The following is a 15367-nucleotide window of genomic DNA, read 5'->3' on the forward strand; positions in this document are numbered from 1 at the left end:
GCTAAAGGGTATGAGTTTTGCTAAGGGGGCTAAAATGGTGGCAGGACATACCATGCAGCGACCGCCATCTTTTCTTCTTGTGGCTTTTCGATTTCACCGAGAGGAAGCGATAAAAGGTTGCCAGGCGTTCGTGTGATAAAAAGTGCATGTCCTGCATGAAATTTCGGGTAAATTTCGTCTGCTGGATGGCATGATGTTGGAATGATGTGCAGGTTCTCGAGCCTCTCTGCGAGAACGTGGCTGGGTACTTACTAGTTTTTGGCTACTTTTTCAGATGTGTATCGGTGGGTAAAAAGCGTGATAGTGAATTCGCTGCCCACTGTGATGCCCTGAGGATAACGGTGTCGAGTGCCTGAAAAGCCGTAAAGGTCCGGTGAGAAAGATATTTTGTCGGCGTACAAGATAGCGCTTCAGTGTGTGAACACGCGTGTCGTGTTTTACTCCTAGAGTATGAACTTGGCATCCAGTTCTATTATTTTTTTACAAAAAGTGTAAATTGTACTTGCAGAGTCACTCACAGGGAAACTTCTCAGCGCGGCGCGAGCCAGCGAATATCATATGCATCTCAATGGGCTGCACGAAGGTGAGAGAGGTCCGATAACGCCGTTTGCTGATGCCTCAGCTGCGGTGGCTTGGCCGAGAGTAGAAGGAAGGCAAGGGCTTTTTGAACCCCCAAGCTAAAAGGGCTCTAGTTTTCTACTGGTGGCGAGGATGTGTTGTTGGCGCGCTAGCCTGAGGTGCCACAGTGTATAATGTGCGAACTTAGAGAGCAAATAACTCAAAATTCCCCACGGTTTGAGGGGTAAATAAAGATACCGCTGGATTCAGTGGGTTCGAATCCATCAATTGAACCACCTACGACCTCTCATCCTCCCTCTTAAAACCCCCTTAAATTGTTACTAAATTTATTATAACTCCGGAAGTAATTATGACTAAATGTATAAGAATACGTTGTTGAGAAAAATTAAATACTATGAAGAAAAAAAAACATAGAAAAACGCTCTATTATTAACAACAGAAGAGTGTATAAAAACTAGTGCAAGGGAAAAAAAAGATTTTAAAAAACGCAAGAGAAAAATATAAGGGAACCAACGGCGAAAAGAGAAGCTTGGAAGTCTATAAATAACTTCAGAAAATGGAAGGACATAATGAATAAAAAAATTAGAATAGAGAGTAGGAGAAGACGCTTTACAAAAAGCCGGAAGGCACAGATAAGGTTGAAATCGTGGTAGCGAAATTAAGTAAGGGAATCACGAGTGCTTATTTATGTGTATCTTACTAATATATAAAGCAAAGTCGCTAAAACCGTTGTAATCACTAACTGCGAAAACTACTGAACCGATTTTGCTGAAATCTTATGTACCGATTTTTGACACTTCCTAGATGGTTATAGTATGATTTTTATCTTGAAAAATTTAATAACAATAGCAATAAATAAGCTCAAAGTTTTGCAAAAATACGCCAGCTTTTCACTTTAGTTTAGTAGGATCTGCTAGATAGCGTCGAGATAAAATTGAAGCTACCTGCAACATAATTAAATAAGAGTGGTTATAATAGGCTGAAGCGTAGCGGGTATTGCTACCATTGATTTCTGGCAGTTCATCAAACTGCATCGAGAGTGTAGATGATAGTCGTGCAGCTGGGTATCCCGGTTACCGATGACGCTCTTGCTCTTCTCCAATGGACAAGTGATCTAGGGCTACTTTCACCCTGAACCTCCAGGATTAACGAGTGCCTCTAATAAAAAATGTATTCTAACCGATGACGTCTTCGGTGGAATACCAGGAAACGTGTCTCCGACACTTCAGAGTTATGTGGCCGTACCACAAATTAGCCTGGTGCCGTCAGAGAATTTTTTACTACAAATGTAAGCCAGGGAAGACAGCCCTAAAGAGTACGGGCAGCCACAATGGCCAACTTCTTAGTGGTCGTTCCAACGGCATACCTACAGAGAAGGTATTCCCCAGGTCTACTTTCCCGATTAACGATGAGCGGCTGGTTATCCGTGGAACGACCTGAAGATGAGATATATTTTGGTCAGCGGCGTATCTCCCTCATGTACGGTCTCTGTACACAGACTTCGAGGCTAAGAGTCAAGCTACCAACAGCTGGCTCTACATCATCAAGAATAATAAGAAGGAATAACAGAAATTTCACCACTGGCCTTTTTCAGGGCCAACATAAGTATTTACATTCATTACTTGACCTTCAATTTCATCGGTTCTTTAAAGGGCCACCTAAGTTTAAACTACTTTGCCAGCAAATACATTTTTACTACTATTTCTGGAAACGATTCGTCAACTAAGAGACTACGTAAAGCCGGCCACTATTAAACCAAGTCAGTCATTCACTGGCAGACGTCACGAGCAGAGTTGTTCGTCGGAAGGCTTGGAATCCCGGTGACCGACGACCCTATATTACCCTTTCGACACTAAGCATTCAACCAGGAATCACCAATCCTCTCCAAGGTCTGCGCTGGGCGAACCTAACAGCTATGGAGGGAAAAAAACTTGAGCCAACGGGACAGTCTTAACGGGCAAGCATCAAGAACCAATCTCCCCATCTTAGATCACCAAAACAACTAAATCTGCAAAAAAAGGTGCTTTAGACACCAACGTCTTCGACGTTATACCAGGAGACGTTGGGAAAGATCTCTACAACTAGCTTCAAAGTTTCAAACCCTGAGTTATCCAGGCAGTCACAATTGCTGTTAACTTCAGTCAAGAAAGAGTTTACTTAAGAAGCTCACCGGTCTTTTTTAGGGCCATCAGACGTCAAACTACCTTGCCAACAAATATATTAGAACTCAACAAAGTTGACAGAAAACAGCCTTAAGGGGTCACAAAAGTCTTAAGCATGCCAAAAATCGCAAGAGAGTAAATTGTAAGAAAAACTTTAAATGTATCTTATGAATACAATTTTAGGCGTCAAGAAACTGACGCAGACAATTTATCGAGATTGGAACAGCAGCGTCAAATTCGACAAATAAAGAATCGATTACGTGAGAGATCAGCTTTTCATTTTACCCTTTCAGTAATCTCTTAAATCTTTAAAGATTTAAATTTAGATTTTTAAATAAGTAGAAAATATATTTGTATTTTTGTGACAATAAAAAATGTAGAAATTAAGCTCCAGGACTTTGTTGCTCTGGTAATAAAGTTGTGAGATTAGAGAAAAAAAATTTTTTTTAATTTATATTTTTTGGGAGTTTAAAATTTTAACAGCTCAAAAAAAATGCCCTTTTCGTAAATTATACGGAAGAAACTGCAAATCAACCGCTCACTATGGTCAGCGATTATTTTACGGCATAAGGAACGCACGGTACTTTTCAGCATAATTATATATTTTTTTTAATTTTTACAGTTTATTATTTGACCAAATAAGCTGTATCGATTGCGAACAAATATGTTTTTAATAAAAAGATTTTTATTCTGAGTAGTGTCAGGAATAAATGTAAAATTTCTCGCTAAAAACGTTTCACATTACATGTCAACACACTACGGTGTTCCATTTAGTAAGTCTCGGGCGAAGCTGAGACGGGGGGCTGCTTGTAATATATACACAGAATTAAGAAAAGATTATCAAGAAAGAATTTAAAAAAGCAGATCGAAAAATTAAAATTAAGGAATTAGCCAGGGAATGAAAATGTGAAATAATGTGTTGAAATATATGCAAAAAAAAGTGAAAACGATTGTATAGCAGCTAATGAAAAAATGTGAGAAATCGTAGATATCGGTGATAAATACTGTATACACTTTATAATACGTAGTAAAAGAATAATTGTGTTAACCAAAAGGAAGAATTTTTGTGTGGTTTATACACATTTAAGAGACATTTGACTGATTTAATAAAGATATAATACTGAGAAAATTACAACATATAAAAATGAGAGTAACCATAATAAATATGATCATGGGTGTATACGAGTAGAAGATACGAGAAATGTTGTCAAAGTGGGAGAACAAAAATCAGAGGAATCGTGAACGGAGAAAGGAGTAAGACAAAGCTGCTGCATAAGTCTGACGCTATTTAAAGTGTGCTGGAAAGACTTAGAATAAAACATGATGAAGGTACAAATTGGAGGATGCAGAGTAGGCAATGAGAAAATATGGAGTCAATCCTACGTAGGTGACACTGTTTTCATCTCAGATAAAGAAGAAGAACTAAAATATATGTTAAAAATATTTTCTTTTAAACTTAAAAATAAAAGAATGATTATAAGCGATACAAAAACCAAAGTTGTAGTAATTGAAAGAAAACTAGGATAAAAAAGGAATTAGAATTGAAAAAAATAACAGTCAAAATAAGTTAATGCATGGAGTATAGCAGAAAGAATGTTGAAGAACAGGTTTAAAAAGGAAATTAACTTATCTGTAGCATTAGTAAAAAGCATAGCATTATTTAAAGTAAAAATATAAGGCTGAAAAAAAGATAAGAGGCTAGAAAGTGAACCAAGAAGGTGTATAAAGTGGTCCTATGAATTTGATTACAATACATTATACTATATTATTAAAGGATAATGATATGCCACAAGATAAGAAAAATGGTGCTGAGCATCTACCTTTTTGTGAAACTTATTGTGTTTTATTTTATTTTTTGTACGAATCTGTCTTATTAGTAGCAGATAATGTTATAAGAAATATATATAAATATATAAAATATGATGTTAATTTTTTTTTTCTAGACCATTTTGTGTCTATAAATATTTTTTCTACGTTCAGTGTAGTACTGAAAATTGAAATTCAAATGGTTCTTTATCGATGTGCACGTATTTTTATCGATTTAGTAGTAATCAGAAATTTGTTTAGTTCTATGTTTATATAATACGTCTTTAATTTGCTCTAGCAGAATGTTTTGCGGTTTAATATTACTCTGTTTATCTGTTCATGAAGCAATAGCAGATTAGACAACTGTAAGCGTACAAAAAGTTTAATATTAGAAGGTACCATCAAAAGTAAAAAAATTCTTGAATTTTACTATTTTAGTCTTCGAGTATCCCCTAAGAAATTTTTTATGTATTTTAAGTACAAGTTTCTCGTGTATTTAGATTTTTCGAAATAAACGGAAACAAAGTATTAGTGGATAGTTGAGCGATTTTCAGAGACGTAAAATAAATGAGAAAAAATAGTTACAGTTTGAATGTGTAATTGAGTATGTAGGGAATTAGTAACTAACTTTAAAACAACTGTTGAAAAACAGTGTTAGGTTCTTGTAAATCATTTGGGATAGCAAATGAGTTAGACTATTAATATTTAAAATAATAAGTCCAAGGGTGGTATTGCTTCTTTGGTCAAAGTTTGTTAGTTTGTGTAAAAAACCCATATGAATAGTTCTTCAGAAAATTATGCTTTTTTACTGACTTCATCTTAAAATAAAATTTGTTGACAAGTCACGCAATTACTATATTTTTAAAGTTTAAAATATGGCTGACTACTAATCCTTAAATATTATTAAAGAATTTTTTACTGTATTAAAACTTATATCAACTAACTTCTGTTTTCTTGATAATGTTTGTTGCATGATTTCTTTTCAGATCTATAATACTGTCGTTAGAATTTAATAAACAGTAGACTTGTATATTACACTAATTGAAAGATTTGTATTTTATAAGCATAAAAACTGATATTTTAGCTTATATTCTTATTGCTGTCATCGCTGTAGGCGTTGGAACCGGTGTTTTTATGACAAAAGATAAAGAAGACAGCTTTTACAATTTTCTCTTTCGTTTGTTGCAGCATTTGTCGTAGATTTATTGAAATTCAGTTTTAGACATGAAAATAGTAATTTCAAGTAACTGTTTGTTACTAACCATTTTCAGGTACACTCTTATGACTACTTTGCAGGGTTAGGATAGCTATGTGATGTATTACATACAATAATGCCTTTAATTTCTAAATGAAACACTTTTCTTGACAGTGTCTTAATATACAAATCAAGTTTACGATTACAAGTCTTATCGTAGAGAGTTATATTACCATCAGTTATTCTATAACGGTGCCCCACATTTAGGCCTCATAGGTAGGCTAAGTCAGGTAGGAAAAGAGGGAAAAGGAGGAAAAAAAGGGGTACAGGGCATATGCAGGCCAGGGCAGGAGGGAAAGAAGGAGAATGAGGGAAAAACGAGGAGAGCTCAGATTAGCTTGGGCCTGCCAGCGCGCGTGAGAGACCTTTCGTAAAGTGACTGTTTTGGTTACACGAAAAGCGTTTCTTTTGTTGAATTCGTTGTCTCTAGGTATTGCCTGAACACGACATCTCAGTGCAGTGCTTATTGCTGGTATTGGCTTCCAATCTGGCTGCGAGAGCGGATCCCACCAGGGAGGGTGAACCGCCACAGGAGACATCTAGTTACTGAGCGACACCAGGTTGAAGAGGCGAAGAGCGACCCAGAGCAATCATCAGACTTCTTCAGCAGAGACGCCGGCTGACTTGATTTCATCGCCCTTTGACAACCCCTAGACGACCGAAAGTGCTAGCGTTTCTTCGTAGTACCTGTAAGTACCTATCAACAGGTTATTTTTTATTATAAAGGGCAGCAGCTCCCGAGTAGCCCGCGTAGGTCTGCCCGTGTCGCGATTTTGCGCCGCAAGCACGTCGAGCTATTGCGCTCGACATGCGACCACACACTCACACCCACACACACACACACCTACACCTGCGAGTATCTTTTGTATTTATTTTATATATATTATTGAATATACCTTTTGTTTTAAAATACTACTCGTGAGTGCTATTTTTCAGTGTGTCCCGCTTTCTCTTGCGTTGTGTTGAAGTCGCGAGAAGCGATGACACTTGTAGCCCGATACCTAGTCCTGGCGGCGTCTCGAAAGGTGATACCCGCATACATACATTTTACAGGAAATGTCGTGGAGGGTGTCTGGGCAACACAGGCCCGGTCAAGGTCGAAGTTTTCGCTTCGTTATTCCGCCTCGGTTGCACCCCGTAACAATTTTAACGAAGTAAGTGTAGTTAAATATGTTTTAAAAATTAAATAATTTACTTAGCAAAATCGAAATATAATTTTTCCATTTTTTTTACCCTCATAAGTAAAGAAATAATTTTATTACTTACTTTCTGCATTAGGATCAAAACAAAAAACTCCCTTATCATTTTACTAGGTAGTACAGAAAATGATAATCACACGCCGTACATTAAATTATACGTCGAATTATTCACTCTTACTAAGAATGAATACTGTATATAACTAAGTTGTTTATCTCATTTCATCGCACTCATATTTTTACGCTTACAACAAATTATTCTAAGGTATTTTCCGACTGTCTGACTTCTTTTACGAATAAGTATTAAAAATAACTACTTTGCTATCTACGAAATCTCGTTCTAACTTGACCAATAGTGAAGGCTTTAAGTTTTGATTTTACTTTTTCTCGTTACAATTGAGTTTGGGAAAAAAAATTCTAGCAAAAGAATTTGTAAAGTATAACGATTATATTATCTTCACACTTTTATCTATAAAAAAGTCTCTTTTTAAAATTATAAAATTAGGCAAAGATAAAAAAAAAAACGATTGTCACAACACAGAAGTGGCTAAAAAGTTTTGTGGTACGTTTTAAAAGATTTTAATAAACATTAAACAATCTTCTACTTTAATGTATATGCACGAAAAAACATGTTGCACAGTGAATCATGGCCAGCTTGTTGAACACTGAGAGGCAAGGTACTCTATGCTCGTAGGCATAAAGTCTTAAGTCGCGTGTACTGCAAATTGCAGTGCATAAAGTGAGAAAGATCATGTCTATACGTTAAAACTTCGTGCCTACATGCATGGTAACCATCAATATTGGTGCTGAAAAAGTTAACATGTTTATAGTGAAAACTTTTTTTTTGTACGAATACTTATATTTCTGTACATGGTTTAAACATAGTCCTACCATTATGTTGTGCGTTTCCTGAGAATGTTGTCAAATACCTTGCCCGAAAAACATCACCTCTTTCATTGAAATAATGTTTACTTATTTACCTCGTTCTGAAATAATTGTTTATCAATTTGGTATTAAAAATTGTAAAAAAATTTCAATATTTACACTTTTTTGAAAAAAGTAACAATAGTCTACTGGTTAGCAAGGTAGCCTCTCAGCAGAAAACTGTAGAGGTCGAGAATTCTTATTCCAAAAAAAAATTTCGACATTTTTTCCTGAGGCTTTTTTGACAGGATAAGTATCCAGAATGTAAAAAAAAAATTTATTTATGGGTCTTTTGGAACGGTGTTTAGACTTTTAAGGGCTTCCTATCTGTTTTCTGATACTTTAAATAGTTATTATTAAAAGTTTTGTGGCTTTCTTTGCATTTTGAGAAAATCATCGAATGCTTTAACGCAATTACATCTGAACAGTCTTAAACATAAAACTGATTTTGAAAATATATCATTCAACCTCTTATTGCAATAATGGCTGGACTATGCTCAAGACCATTCCTGAAGCTCTTTAGACATTACTCAACAAGATGGATGACTATGCCATCTGAGTGGGACTTTACATTTGGGGCCAGCACGAAAAACTTTATTATAGTGTGAAAAATTAGAGCTCAGTGCACTTAGAATGCTTGGATCAACCAAAATTGGGTAAATGATCGGCCCTTTCAAACGTACCTGGTGTCATTTCACTCCAAACAGTGCCAAAATGTGTCTTCGTACAAAATGTTTTTTTCGATTGCGTCACAGTATGGTTGAATTGACCTACACGGACTTTATCGTCACCAACTACGTTAGTTTCATTGCTACTCCAGCTTCCTTGCAGCCCTGACTTGGCTTCGTATGCCTTTTTTTCGTTTCTTTGATTAGGTAATGCTGAAAAAACACCACCGAGTATTGGTGAATAACATGTAAACTCGTATTACCAGATCCTCAGAAGCATTCCTGTTCCGGAGTTTCAGTGTTTTTCAGACTTCATAAAATCGTCTCCACAAGTGATTGTTCTAATCGGATCAATAAATCTACTTTTTTTTTTGTTTAATGCACTTTAATTTCATCATGCAGCCTGCACATCAACAGTCAAAAAAGAATTTTAAAAAATGATAGAATTTAATTTTCTCTGTCATTTTATGTATGTTTTGTCACTAAAGATTACCTCAGCTGTACCGTAAGCTAACATATCTCTAAACTTTTAGCAACAGATACTGCAATGTTATTCTACTAATAATAATCTGTAATCTTTTTTTAAAATTTACCTTCATTATCAAACTCATCACGAGAGAGGTTGATGTTCATATTAATAGTACTAAGTTAGATTAAAATACATATTTGTAGTTGTCTACGGTGGTTTTTTAAATGAAACTGTGAAAATAAATTCTCAAATAGTCAGTTCCAAGTTTAGTGTTTATTTTTTTATATCTTATTACAGTTCCCAAGGATTCGTTTTAGTAGAAATTGGTTCCTCACCTTTTTTTCCTTTTGCACATTTATTATACTACAATATTTTTAGTCAGTTGTTTTTAAAGATTTCTGTTTCATGAACTACATGTTATTTGGTTTAACGTGTAACAAAATTTTGATAGAAAATAAAATGCGCGTAGTGCATGTAATATTTTATAATTCTGTGTTTTTTTTTTTTCATCAAGTATTGTTTAAACTGTTTTTTTTATAACCATAATATACTTTCAGATATCGGATGATAAATTATTTCCGGAATCCATCAAAACTATTCATCTCTTGGTGTCTCGAGAAAAAAAGCTTATTACTTTTCGATACAACATAGGCTCGCTTTGTACTGAAGTCATTGCAGATCCATACAACAACATAAGTAATTTATCAATTCTATTGAAGTTAATGGATGAAAGTCCAGAAACGCTTATTACAATTCGAAAATTAGCAGCAGGCTCTTTATTAGAAGTTTTTAAAGATATTTTGCCATCTTTTTACATTAAATTGAGCTCAGAAACTGATACAAAACGTAAGTTGTTATGTAATAAAATTATAAATAAAATGTATCCAATCTGAAAGCCTTTTTATATTTACAGTCAGAAATAAAACTCTTAGCCTACACCAGTATGAAGCAGCCCTACTTCGATATTACAAGCAATATTTAAAAAAGCTTGAAAAAATAGCGAATGCCTTGAAAAAAAAAGCATGTGAAGTACAGTTAAGTGGTTCCTACCTCAATCTAGGTGCATTCGCTGTCTGTTGTTTGTTAAACTTATTGAGTTCAAGACCTGATTTCAATTTTTCATCAAATATAGCCAAATATTTAATACCTTTTTTGGAGTGTGATTTTGAAGAAATCAGAAAAATCATACACAAAAATTTTATTGCAATTTGTGACCGTGACAAACGTGGTGATGTGTCTCTTACGGTAATGGATATTATACTATTAAAAATTATGTGTTTATTTGTAATAAATGATATTTGTACTGATGGATTCTGTTGGTCTATGAACTATAAGTAATTTTTTTTATCTATTAAAAATATTAGTGCTACTTTTTGTTAAGTCAGCCAACTGGCCTTAGTTATGAGATTTGATGGTGGCCTTTGATGAGAAAATCAAAGAAAAATACCTTGATTTACACCTCACTGTTGTCTACAGCCGTTTTTGTGATTAAATCAGCTACCAGTGAATTTAAAATCGGTCTTGAGTTAAAAAAAAATTTTATTAGAAGTATGGTCATATACAAAACTTTTTAGTTACTCGAAAGGACCCCCAACAAAAATTTCTTTCGTTTCCTTGGATATTTTTTCTCTTTTTTTCAAACTTTAAAAATTTCTATACTTTCTAATGTTAGCAGAAATAAAAAAAGTAGCGTACACTCTTAGTTTGGATAAAGGTACGTATATAATGATGTATACAATATAGTTTAGGCGAATGGCTGTATGGGAAGTTACTTTTCCTCTGTTACTTTAACAACAAAATTAAACTTCTACATAATCTCATGAGTTTTACGTAATAATTTGAGGTCAGGAGTAACATTGTATTTGCTGCTGGTAGTCAGTTAATATTTACTCTTTGACGTTTTCGATTTTTATTACTTTCCAGACGTCCTAGTTTACTGTTGAGAAGCTTGCATAGTGCAGTGCCATAAGTTTAATACATTTTGAATCTGAAGGAAGGGAATCAGTAGTTTTTATGATAAGACGTTGCCTTCAGGACGTTCATCACAGATAGCGTTTTCTTTAGGATCTTCAACAGGATGTTCGTAATGATGTTCAAAAGTCACATGTACAATTTAAGACTGTTTCACAACACTATTTTTTAAATATTAAAAGTTGGAAAAACTTTAATTATATACGTAACCTTATGGAGGAGTCACATAAAGATGTATTCTATAAGAAAATTGTTATTTAAATTCGTCCAATTTTTTCTTGCATGACGCAATACCAAAAAACAATTATTATCATAAATTTTCTTTTTGCAATAAAATAAAAAACAGACTTAGATGCATGTATACAGGTATACTCGTCTGTACAAAATAGTTGCCAGTGCTACCGTATATTCGCTCTCTCCTCCCGCTCTCTAGCTTTCCCCCGATAACTGTGATGGACGATGGACGTCCTTCACCGATAGCAAATACGATGTTAGGCTGCTATAAGATCACTGAAATAAACAATAAACAATGCTATTTAAAACAGGTTATTTTAGCAAAGAATGGGGTACAATGGAACTAAACTGCAGTTATCTTAAAAAAGCTACAATTACAACAGCGCTGTACAACATTGTGCTAAAATTTATTATTGCATCGCTGGCTATAAAAGTAAATTTATACTTAGTCCTATAATAATAGTTATAAAGAAAAACAATTTAAATCACTATTTTTTGTTTATTTAGTGAAGCAGATGTGTTGTAGTGCATTTTAAATGTGAGTTTTTAATCCGTAACTCTTCAAAAGGTTTTTATAGAAACCTGTGCATATACCTAGTTAAAATTTAAAAACTACACATATGAAGCTTAAAAATTTAAAATGAAAGAATAAGACTTACATAAACTAATATTGTAACTTATTTAAATTAAAAACTTATTTAACAACGCTCAACTACGGTGGACCGTATGTCATGTTTAATGTTGAGGAATCAAAATGAGTATTAGTTTTTTTAATTATATTTTTATAATTTGGTTACGTGATTTATTTTTAATAAAATAATTTTTAGTGATGTTTAGCATTATTATTTATCCAGATTTTTTTTTTTTTATTATTTTTTTTATTTTAATTTTTCTTTCGAGTCTCTTAATATTGAGATTAAGTTTTGTATACGATGATGTCTATGATCTTATCACTTTTAGGTTTTATTTAAAATCATAGAAGCCTCATAACAAATTACAAAATTAACTTCTCTCAATTTTCTTTTTCAGTTTGAAATTCTAAAAACACACTTTCAATATTGCTTAAGTCTAAAAGTAGACGAAAAATTCTTTGTCTCGTCATACATATTAAAACCAACATGGATGAAATCCTTGGCCAAACCATTAACCAAATACTTTTAACTCTAAAACTGAGATAATAAATTAGTGTCTTACATAAATAGATTTTTTGAGATCTAATAATATCTATAAAATTAACTATTTCCCTTGTTCATAATAGTTGAAAAATTATATTCACTATAAGTATAGTTGGCATTGGTAAACAAAGAGACTTGCATGATTTACCTTCTCATCCTTAAATTTTATTTATATGCAGAAGAGTACAATAATCCTAATAACAATTTACATACTTTGTCAAATATTCTTTATATTTATGTTATAGTTTATCTTCATAAATGTTTTCTAAAATCAACAACCTCCCGAAATATTGTTAGAATTCAAAAAAGGCATAATTGTTTTAGCTTCATCAGAAATTTCATTTATTAGTATTGACTGAAGGAACCCGTAGCTTTGGCAGTTTCTTTAAAAAATTTAACACTTAATGTCGTTATGTGTTCTTAAATCTTCGAATGATAATGTAATCTCCATGCTTTTTATTTAATAACTTTTAAAATAAATTGTTCATGATTATTAAGGTGTCCTATTTTCAATGTGCCTGTTAATATACTTTTTTCTGGCATTGTTTTTTTTATTTACTTTTTTTTCTTAAACTTTGAGTTTATTATTAAGTATAAAGTATTTCTGAAAGAATCAAGTACTTGAACAACTTTTCAAAATCATCAATTTCATTTAACTGAAACCAAGCTGTTAAGAATGTCTGTCATTTTTTACATTTGACATATGGATATTGTGGAATATCCAGTTATTTTTTACATTATTATTTTAGCAATAACATTCTACTTGAACCATTTAGTTAATTCAACCTTGTATTATGCACAGACTATCTCATAAATCCAAGCTTATACATGAACTCAACTATTGCGCTGATTTTCAAATAAATTTCACCAAGTGGGAGGCCTTTGGAAATAGACTTTAGTGGTTCGATTGGAAAATTAATATTAACGTCATTGTCAAATTTCTTAGCTTCTTTGTGTTTTGCATATTCTACACTGTAATACGTTTTGAAATGTCTACTTATTTGATTCAAAAATGTGTTGAGAAACGAATATAATCATGATGAACTATACGTATAACGCTGTTAATTAATAAAGAATGTAGTTCTAACATTTTTACACAAATACTCTTTGTTTTCAAGTTTTTTAGAATTGTAATGTTTTTATTTTCCCATCTCCAATCTGTATTAATAATTTTAAGAGCTGTTTTTTTATTCAAGCCAATGTTTCAATTTAATTTCAACAAATGGAAAAATAAAATCAAATGAATGATAATTTAATAGTTTCTGCAAAGGTCATGCACCGAATATTTTTTTTTCGGAAGAGAAAGTGTTTGACATAAATATTCATCTATAACTATTAATTTATCTTCTTAGAAAATTTCTGTATTTTATAAAGCCCGTTAAGTCCTATCTGTTAGTTTCGAAGTTCTCTTCGAAATCATAGAAGTCTTATTTCGTAGGATTATATTGATTTTTTCTAATGTCTTCTTTTTCGATCTGAGTATTCAAAAATGTATGTACTATTGTGTAAATTTAAAAGAAAGATAAAGGACTCTATGGCTGAATACGATTTTCAAGAGTTTAACAGATAAAAAGCTTGTCCATACGGTGAGTATGATTTTTTTCTTTGAAAAATAAATTTAAATAAAATCATCTGTAAACAGTTTTTTTAATTTGACGAAATTGTATTACCTTGAATATTTTCTGAAAGTAGAGGATGAATTAAAAGTTGTCTTATTAAAAAATTAGCATTATAAAACTAGCTTCTCTGAACATATTATCAATTTTTGAGTTATTTTTTGCTAAACCTATCCTGATGTCAGTTTCGTAAACGTGTCGTATATAATATTGTTATGCGTCCTAAAACTTAAAAATGATAATGCTTTTTGTACTTTGATATTAATATTAATATTTTATATTAATAAAAAAAGAATTAAGTGTCAATTAGTTATCAAAAATATAAGTTTCTGAGATATTAATATTTTTATTTAATGTTGCAAGTTCATGTATTTTATTTAATTCTAACAATTCTGTTAGTGTGTGTAAAACACGCTTATAAAAGTGTTTCATGAATTTATAAAATCATCTAAAAATTATACCATTCCTTGAAGAAAAAACGTAATGTAAGAAATTACTTCATTTTTTGAGCATTTACAACAGACGACACTAAAAATATTAAAAATTTATTCAAAAAAAAACAACATTGTACAAGTAAAAATATATTGTCTACGAATCAGAAAAAAAAAATTTGATTATATGTAGTATCTAAAGTAAGCTACGTAATGTTCAATTGAAATGCTTAAATCGTATAAATAATGATGGTATTCTAATTAAAATATCAGAATTTCGTACTTAACCATTGCCTGGTTATGCGGGATTTGTGTTCAGAGCGTGTAGGGATCAGGTGTAGCATCTGTATTCCTACCAGAACATTTTGATAACTATTAGATTTACAATACATAGAAAGTATATTTTGAGAGCTTAATTGTGGTTATAAAAATTGCGAGATACAGATTTAATAATTAGAGATGATGATTTCATGAGCCGTAAAAAGTTCTAAAAAATATTTATAAAAAATTACGTGATTTATGTAACAGGAGTATGTGATTAAGTGTTATAGACTAGTTACTCCAAAACAGAAACAGAATTATAATTATCAAACAAATGAGAAAATCATTCGTTTTTTGGTATTTGAAAACGAAGCATGGAAATTGAATATTTTTTGATTCAAAAGAAATCAAATCCCAGGATGTTTGTTTTAATATTACTAGTAATAATAAGAAATTTAATAAATAAAATTTATTTTAACAGTAAACAGTAAGTACAATTATTATACGTATGTATAAATCATTTGCAGTTGGTTTGTGGTAATTAATAAAGAACGATTTATGATTAAAGGAAATAAAAAATGATAATTTAACTTAATAAAATAAAAATTCCAGCATAGTAC

At 32.2% G+C, this 15367-nt stretch overlaps 1 protein-coding gene across 3 annotated transcripts in view; it reads left to right on the plus strand.

Moving 5' to 3' along the window:
- Noc3 (Nucleolar complex protein 3) overlaps positions 1 to 15367 on the plus strand; it is a 396047-nt gene that overhangs the window by 120223 nt on the left and 260457 nt on the right. For all 3 annotated transcript variants that reach the window (XM_089595796.1, XM_089595797.1, XM_089595798.1), the window contains exons 3-4: positions 9617 to 9905; positions 9973 to 10304. In XM_089595796.1, the coding sequence (XP_089451922.1) occupies positions 9617 to 9905; positions 9973 to 10304 (621 nt within the window). The remainder of the gene's footprint in view (positions 1 to 9616; positions 9906 to 9972; positions 10305 to 15367) is intronic.

The sequence above is a fragment of the Copidosoma floridanum genome, unplaced genomic scaffold (assembly GCF_036245765.1).
Source record: "Copidosoma floridanum isolate Cflo_tuat_1 unplaced genomic scaffold, Cflo_Japanese_pri ptg000028l, whole genome shotgun sequence".
Classification (NCBI taxonomy): Eukaryota; Metazoa; Arthropoda; class Insecta; order Hymenoptera; family Encyrtidae; genus Copidosoma; species Copidosoma floridanum.